The sequence below is a fragment of the Mobula hypostoma genome, chromosome 14 (genome assembly GCF_963921235.1).
Source record: "Mobula hypostoma chromosome 14, sMobHyp1.1, whole genome shotgun sequence".
Lineage (NCBI taxonomy): Eukaryota > Metazoa > Chordata > Chondrichthyes > Myliobatiformes > Myliobatidae > Mobula > Mobula hypostoma.
The window spans coordinates 26,757,405-26,766,594 of NC_086110.1; the positions used below are offsets into that span (position 1 = coordinate 26,757,405).

Genomic DNA, 9,190 nt, shown 5'->3' on the forward strand with positions numbered 1-9,190 from the left:
TATACAACAGCAAATCCCACGCAGGCCACCAAACCATATCATTTAGTCAAAAACCACAAAGTAACTGAAATTCGTATCTGATACTCCCGGTACGAGGAAATACTCATTGTGGGACACAGGAAACAGTGTTTGTAAATCTGCGCTTACGCTCTTGAACAACTCATAAAAGATCATTTCCTTATGAAAGAAAATATAAAAATCAGCTTAAGACTAATACCGCCTGTAAGAGACTAATCCTTGAAAATTAAGTAAAGATTAATATAATTCCTAAAATAGATACGATAGTCACACTACTAATTTGCATAGCTTCCATGTTTTTTTAAAAAAGCAATTTACTACTAATTCCTTGCTTGAAATTGATCATAACTTTAAGATGTGGGTTACTTTATATGTTTTTAAAGGAAAATTACATTGGAGAAAGCCAGATGGGGGAGAAGGCGAGGGAAACTAATAATTATGGTGCTGACTGATGGTATATCGCAATCACGCCAATGCAACTAACACTTTAACACCAGATAAAAATAGGAGTTCTGATTTGAATGTCCTGGAGATTCTGAATATTTTAGTACTGTTACAAGGGTATTTATATTCGCCCCGAGACACTTTTCCACAATTTACTGAAAAGCTAGAGTGATGAAATGAAATAAGATTACTAGAAAACCACAATTTAACAATCCCACTAGCGAAACTGTACTTCTAAAGATAACTGATAAATGAAGTCGCATTTATGCTACGTTTTGTTAAATTCGCTCCGATTAAGCATTTAATAAAGGCCCAGCATATCGTTTGAACGGAGAAACCTCGGCGCAATCATTGAGGGTAATTTATGAATAATTGCAAAATAACATTGGAAAACGTTTAACTCGGGATTAACATACTGTGTCTCAAATTCGTTGAGTGTGCCTAAACTGTGTGTGTGTGTGTGTGTGTGTGTGTGTGAGAGAGAGAGAGAGAGAGAGAGAGAGAGAGAGAGAGCGTTACCGTACACCTGAAAATGTTTAGGCTCTGAATTAATTATGTATTAATGACAAGAAATATTTTAAATATCTAATTGGTTATAATGACATCCATATAGCGATAGTCAATCCAATATAGTGGAACTTTTTGTAACATTTAGAAGTGTATTTTATTCAATTTTGTGGAAGCATCTAAATGGTGATGTTATTGATACAATTGTTGGAAAATTTGCTAAATTTCTGAAGCACAGTGCGGGTGTTCGACTTAGCTTGACAATGTTTGTATTCCCCGTATTGTTTGTGTTAAAAGGCCGCCAGAAATACAAACAACATGGACAATTTGACGTTAACTAAACATATACGAGCCAACTACGATATTTACATCAGTTTTTTTCCATTCATCTGACCCTTAAGCAACCACAGATCTGACCGAAATGCACTCGTCTTACAGTTTCTAATGGGATCAGTGACTACATTCAGTTGAGGGATGGGGAACCGAATTCTTCAAATTAATTGCCACTATAGATTAGATCTTTTTTTTCGTTTTCCCCTTTCCTGTAGCGAAATAATCAGATGGGATCGTCATTAATATTTGATTTCCCAATCTGTTGATCTTTTAAATTAGCATGGTCGGACTCACTACAATTCTACAGAAACAGAAATAGGAAGCATCAAGTCGCATTTGGAAAAAATCAGGCTGAGATTTTATTTACAATCATTTCTGAGACCATTGTTTCGCAAAGAAAAAAAAACAACCGCATAAATTAGTAAAAGCTCTGGGTATAGTCCTTACAAAAATACAATTCAAAGATATTTTTTCTCCTACTCCCAACACACTCGATGCACAGAGACAATATTTCATACACACAAAAAAAAATCTGGTTTTCGTCGCATCACACTTCCAAGTACGGTGACATTTTCGGGTCATTGGCCGTATTCACAACAAATAATGAGTTGTATTTCTTTTCCATATTTCTTTAAAATTTATGTTAATTTGTTAGTCACCCGTTTGTGAACTGGGAGGTTTATATGACAAAGAGTGCTATTTGATGTTGTTATTTTTTTCTCCAATAAAATAAATGCTTTTTTGGCACTTATTTGGAGGATGTCGGTTTTCTATTCAGAACAAGTGTGACACCTACCTGCGAATCTGGGAAAAGTTCAAGTCAACACTCTTAGTTGAATGAACTCCAGTATCGTAACGTACAGGATGGGGGAAATATGAGCAGCGGAAAACAGAGCCTAAGAAAGCTTGCGGCCAAAACCGGAAAATTAAACGAATTTACATGGTTTACGAAAATAACTTGGGTGGTTGAGAGTTAGTGATGAGAAGAATTTAGGCGACGTTATCTTATACGGATGTCACGACGTATTCCGCTCTCATTCCCTCATATATAGCACCGCTATGCTTTTTTTTTTGCGATAGTAATGAGGACTAAATTTGGCATAAAATCGAACTCATTAGCAAAGTTCACCAGCTGATTGCTTTGCATAAAACACGACACTGATTAGATGTAATTAGGTTAAAGGATGGCACTTTAGTTTTAGCCGTATTATTCCAGCCAGTTTTTATACTCCACCAGCTGCTCTGTAAAAGCGCCACACACTCTTCCCTGTATTAATTTTCTTTTAAAATAACGATTCGTCACCTAAAATAAAACAAAACAAGCCAAACAACAATGTTTGCCTGGATGTGTAAGCTAAAACTGTGTTTTAATTAAATATTTACAATTTTTCAGCAGCGACCTTTGAAATTATTTTGTTTCTGGTATGTCTTTTAGTTTTGTTGAAACCTTCCCCCGATTTCCATGAAACAGATTTCATCTTAAATTAAACTGCCATTGTGTTAATTATGAAACATTTCCAAAACACAGATTTATATTATATATGTATATATATTATACGAAAGAACAACATTAATATCTGTACAAGAGACTCGTTTCATAATTTACTTCAGAGGCTGTATTATCCTTTTTAAATACAAAAAAAGCTACATTAAATATACAGAATTAGTCTAAATACAAATTAATTCGTGGTTGGTTAAGACTTTTCCGGATGTTACTTTTGAACAGTTTGAATTAACCGTTTGGAATTTATCAGAAATTAAACTGCTTTGTTACTTTATACCACGTTGACGGGGAAATAATTTGCCATGGTAAAATAAATAGTGTCCAGAGATTCGGCGAAGAACCCCATTATTAAATGTTCGACATACCTTTCTTCAACTCATAAGACGATGTGTCCTTGCAATGATCTACTGGTGCCGGGCTCTTTGTTTTGGATTCTGGGCAGAGTTTGGCCAGTGCCTCTGCTCTGCTTAAGACAGTCTGACTTAATCCATTAGAACTGAAGTGATTTGTGCTGCTACTTCCATGGTGGCTGTGAAGGTGTCCGAAAGTGCCATAGTTCGTGTAGCCCGTGTAGAAGGGAGAGGTGTAGTAGAGAGGCCGACCCAGCACCGCGCTGTTAGGGTAAGGGCAAGGGGAACGGGACGGCGAGGAGGCGCTGGCGGACACGGCACAGCCATGGCCTGGGCACGTACTCGGCTGTTGTTCGCTCTGTTCTTTCGACTTGTCCGAAGTGGCGATTTCTGCTAGAGACCAGAGTTTGGGTTTGGAGGTTGTTGCCGGGGGCGAATGAATGACTGAAGTCACGCTGCAGTTCGCTGTATTACTGGGAAGAGCATGAGCTAGATTTGTATGTACATTTTCCAAATCGGAGTCGTGGCTTTCGTGCAAGAGCTCAGTTCCGTGAGGCACAACCAGGGAAGAAGTGGTAGCTTTGGGGGAGTGAAGGATCTCTTTCTCCTCCGAGTCTTTGAATTCCGAATCGCTGAGGATCTGCTCATCTTTACTGGAATGTTGTTCCTCAAATCTTTCGCAAGCAATTTCAACTACGCTCGTTTTCTGATTTCCTGTTTGAATCAGTTGACAAAAGAGAGAAAAAATCACATTATATAAATCAAATATTTCAATTACACTCTAATTGTTGTATTTATTCATGGAGAGACTCGTAATTATTCACATTTCTTAACTCAATAAATGTTGTTACTTGTAGACAATATTTCTGATGGATGCTACGATATTGAGTTTTCAGAAACGTCTCCTAACTACACATGTGATGAAAATTACAATTCAAACGAAAATGTCTGTTATTTGCATATGCGTGCGTTATAAATAATAAACCAAAATCAACTCCACGTCTTTATTGGAAATGATTTCTCTAAAATATTCATTACTTTCTTACCAGGCTCTGGTTCCGATGAGTTCCCCTTTTCTAAAGGTTTCTGTGGCTCATCTTCGTCGTTTTTCTCCAGATCTATGTTCTCTTCTTCTTCCTCGTCTTCACTCCTATTTCTCGGGGTCCAGGTCATTTTATTTTCCTTCTTCAACCTCCTCCTGGCGTTCGCAAACCAGGTGGACACTTGGGTCAGGGTCATTTTCGTGATGATGGCCAGCATGATCTTCTCGCCTTTAGTGGGGTAAGGGTTTTTCCTGTGTTCGCTGAGCCAGGCTTTCAGGGTGGCAGTGGCATCTCTGGTGGCATTTTTTCGGTAAGCTGGGTCACCATAGGGGTAAGAGCCTAAAGGAGCGGCGTACGGGTGATATCCTATAGATCCAGCCATGCCCGTCGAATGATCATAGGGAGAGCCCTGGGACAACAAACACCCGTCAAAATCGCGCTTTGTACCAAAAGCATTCAACTGTAAATCCTTTAACCTTGTGAAATAATAGATACATACACATTTTTAATCTGCCAGATTGTTGATGCTTTTAATAAAGTCGGGTGATCTTAATAATAATTTGCCTCAAATTGTTCTTAACTAAATCAAAATTACATTCAAATAACAAATTGAGATGCCTGAAAAGTTTGCAGAGGGATGTGCGATCGTTTTGTTAAACGATCTCAGCGAAGTACCATTGTGCACAGCAATAGTTACAAATGCATTTTCATGGTGTCTAGAAAGCTGAACTTACCACATAGGAAGTGAAGGCAGCGGTCGGGTCTGTGCCGTACTGGAGGTGGCTGTTATAGCCTGGGGAAGGGGCTGTGAACGCCGTAGATCCGGCGTATGGGCTGAAGGCAGATCCCGAAGAAGATCTCCCAAGTTCATCCGTCCTGGGTCCCGATATGACGCTCGTGCTGTACGCTGGACACGAGTAAAGAGCCAACGAAGCTGACGGTTGATACAAGTAACCCTGAGGATACGACATGGCTAAGATTAGTGATTGTGTGTCTCTGTGTGAATCAGCCCCCTATTTCCAAGGCTTTTATGTGAATTGTGTGAAGCGGAGTCATACACCGGCAGATTGCCTGGGTCCGCGCTGTCAGCTGCAAGCTGACTCCCAGTGTTTACTTGCTTGCAGAAGTTTTCCTTTAGATGGGGCTGCTTGGAAAAGGTCCTGCAAGATGCAAGTTAGAAATTCAGGATTTCTGACGCCTTCTACGCACTCGCAGCTCCTCCTATAAGGGTGTTGTCAATAGAGAGGCACCAACAATGCTGGGGTGCCACAACCAACCTAATGAGAGCCTGCTACTCTCTCTCTCTCGCACACACACACACACGCACTCTCTCTCTCTCTCTCTCGATCCCCTCCTCTCTCTCCACCTCCCCTCTCTCTCCCTCCTTCTCTCGAGCTGTGTCTGTATCTCTCTCTCACTCACTCTCCCTCCCTCCCTCCCCTCTCTCACTATCTATCTATCTATTTGGCGGAACAAGACTCATTTCAAGGCTCAAGTGCGCCGGCCCCTGGATGGCAATCTTTTACCAGGCTCCAGCAACTTAACTTTATTTTGCTAATGTAGTGCGTGACGGAGCCTGGCGAATCAGATCACGTCGAATCGGGGACAAATTTAAACTTACTGGAAATATATGCCAATTCTACGCTCCAAAGTACGTTTGTTAAACTTTCCTTGAAATTTAAATTGACTGCCAGGAATTAATTACAATCCTGTCGTGTGCTAAAGATTCTGTAATGTTACAGGTGTATAACTATTGTAGAAAATGCTGCGAAGCGGAAGCTATTTTTAGACGGTTCACTGTAAAATAAATTTAACAAATGTGATGCTTTAAATTGGGATTTAACTAATTTTAAAATGCATCAACAACTCACCCACCCCTTCTCCCCGTGCCCACGTGGTTCAGCTAATTATTCAGTCAACGGTTAAGTAATAACAGAACACGGCCGGTGCTAATGCGAAATGATAGACAGTGACTCTAGCTTCGGCGCCTTGCGAAGGGGAAAGGGAAGAGCATCTCGTTTTCGCACTCGTGATTACCATCCAGCAGCTTTGCTAGAATTATGTGCGGTCCGTGTCTTTGAACGTTGGGCGAAGACAAGATCGGCCTGGTTGTGATGTCACTTGCCACCAGCTGACTGCCACACTTGAATAACAGGCCAGCCTCGTGGAATCTCACCCCACCATAGAGAAGGCATAGAGTGAAGGAATCAACAATAAATTTTAAAAAAGACTAACGGTTATCTTGAAATCACTCCAGGGTATTGGCTATTTTTATATGCCGTTAACAGCGTACTATTAATCTGATGAGGTGATTTGATTCAATTTTAAGCCTGTCTGTTTTTTTTTGTTCTGACAGCAGCTGTCAGTGCAGTCTATAACATTAATGCAAAATGAGACTGGCAGTGAAGGATCAACAATTGTGATGTCATTACTGAAAATTTATTGAGAAATAATTTGCAGTAGGTACATGGAACATCCTGTGCTAGAGTACTCAGTAGAATCACCTCCCCCACCCACACCCCCACCACCCCTAGTCTTCCATTCCGTTCTACAAAAACCTTTAAAATAAATGCTGTGTTTGATTGTTGCAGATTGAAGGAAGCTAATTTTCAAATTTGGCTACCTATTGACATCAGTATATAGCAATCATTAAAAAACCATGCCAGACTACGATTAAGCATAATGTGTAGACAGTGCACGCATAAATGTACATGAAGAATTACTTTTGCAACAATAGATGCCTATCCAAGAATTCCAAATAAAAATAAACAATGATTACAAAATCTGTTCTTTGATTACAAGGTACTCTTGCACATATGAACAAGTATTAATTGGAAATGAACACACAATGGATTATATTAAAGCTATTTTACAAACATACTCATGATCCTTTATGGATTCATATTAGAGAAGAAATTGAGTTGGTGGCCTACCTAATGGATTGCCTCCATGGTGAGCAATTTCACCTTTAGAAGATGAGGTATAATTAAGTTGAGCTCCATATGTGTTGTTTTTTAATTATTCATTTCCAATCAGGTAATTGGGCAATGATTTCAATTTGTATATTTCATTGTACAATCTTTCAGAAATTATAATATGTTCTTACAAATGAAACATTGAATTGAATTTATATCCTAAAGTGGCCTGTACTGTATCAATATTGGATACCTACTGAATTTAGATTCATATGAGCTTTTCTTTTGATGTTTGAACTAATATGCACTAAAACAAGGCATAATTCCCCTTAAAAAGAAGTCCTTGTTGTTCTTTGTCTATGTTTGTAACCGTCCCTTTCTCCCCAATGTATTTGACCGCTGTCACGGGGAATGGCAGCTCAAAAGTTGCCAGCAGAAGTTGTGTAATATGTAGTTCAGTGAGTAGTAACACTCAGCGGAGTCAGAGGGTTCACTATTTATTGTGCCACTCAATAAACTGAGTGCAGTTATCTAGTCCAGTTCTAAAGGAATTTGTACTATCAGGAATGGTATATCTTGGATGAAATGTTAAACCCAAGGAACTTTTGGCTTTCTTAAATGTACATAAAAGGTACTGTGGCATAATTTGGGAGAAGAGCATGAGAAATAATCTTGATATTCTCCACTATTTATCTCTCAAACAACATTTCTGAAATAGATTATACTGTGTGGTCATTATCATATTGTGGTTTATGGGAGAATGCTATACCCATGTTGGTGTTTCTGGTGATTTCCAATCAAAAGACAATCTAAAGTACTTCATTGACTGCAAAACACGCCCAGCACATTGTGAAAGTAACTGCTAAGTTACAAATCTGTCTTTTAGCACAGCAAAATGTTTTTCTAATCTATTTAATATGTTGTTATTCCACAATTCAGAAATTATCCAGTGTTGGAGGTTTGTCTATTTTGTGAAGATCCTTCTAAAAATGAAGAAGAGGACAATGCTTACCCATTCCATCATTTGTACAAACCATTGTAGACTATAGGACAATGACACATCAGAATAGTCTGAGTATTCTTGATACCCTCGTCCTCTTTTGCATCAAAGATATCATCTTATAACTCTAAATAAAGAAAAAAAATGTCCTATGTGTTAAGATATATTTATAAGAACTCATTTGCAGACTCTAGGTATTATAACTGAATTAATAACATTTGTATTTAAGGCTTTCAGAAGACAGTTAGCGTCCAAATCCAAATACCTAATGCCTATCTGTATTTTTCTGGTTGCAGTCCACCATTGCCAGTATGATTTCAGTCACATTTGTGTGTGTAAATAATAATTTATTAATTGTCATATCAACAGTTCCTATTTAATTGTGTACTTAACTGTCTTGTAAATAGTTACAGGTTATTCAGAGGCTTAGTGAAGCAAATTTTTGAAGTCTTATTACTACACTGTCACCTTGTATTGTGCATAAAAACATTAGTTTTATCATGTGACCATAGCCTGTTTAAATGATAATTAGTTAGTAAAGTAGAAGTATTAGGATTTAGAATTCTGTTGAAATAATAGTCTCTAGCATAATGCACATACGTATTTGTGAAAATGGAAAAAGTTGAATGTTTTTTCTAAGAACTGCACTTAATATTTGGTGTATTAGGGCAAAAGGTGCTGGCACCACAATCTATATCAGATTGTTACATAATTTACATGATCTTTACAAGGCTGAGTTTACATACTTGTCCGGATAAATCCCATAACTTTTCCCATTAACTGCAGAAAGCAGAAGTACAATAATCACAGAACTTCACAATGATTGTATGGCCATCAATAATAGACTCACAATAGACATAAGAGTTAGATGTTTTGCAGCTAAGTGACAACCATACATCGAGAAGACGATATAATCTGTTTTATGACAGTTTTTATTGTTTTCTAATATAACCCACTTAAGAAAAATGCTTATTGTGGTTATTTTATTACTTTCTACAAAATCCATTTTAACACATGGTAGTTTTCAATCGATCTTTGTTTGATGCTTAGAGCCCAAGTGCATTATATTTACAGAC

At 38.2% G+C, this 9,190-nt stretch overlaps 1 protein-coding gene across 1 annotated transcript; it reads right to left on the minus strand.

The window, feature by feature from the left end:
• Positions 1–1,659: 1,659 nt before the first annotated feature.
• Positions 1,660–5,619, minus strand: irx5a (iroquois homeobox 5a). The gene is made up of 3 exons (XM_063066841.1): positions 4,934–5,619; positions 4,203–4,608; positions 1,660–3,870 (listed from the first exon to the last, which is right to left on the minus strand). The coding sequence occupies exons 1-3, from the start codon at positions 5,168–5,170 to the stop codon at positions 3,155–3,157; spliced, it is 1,359 nt and encodes a 452-aa protein (XP_062922911.1). The 5' UTR covers positions 5,171–5,619; the 3' UTR covers positions 1,660–3,154.
• Between the last annotated feature and the right edge of the window lie 3,571 nt (positions 5,620–9,190).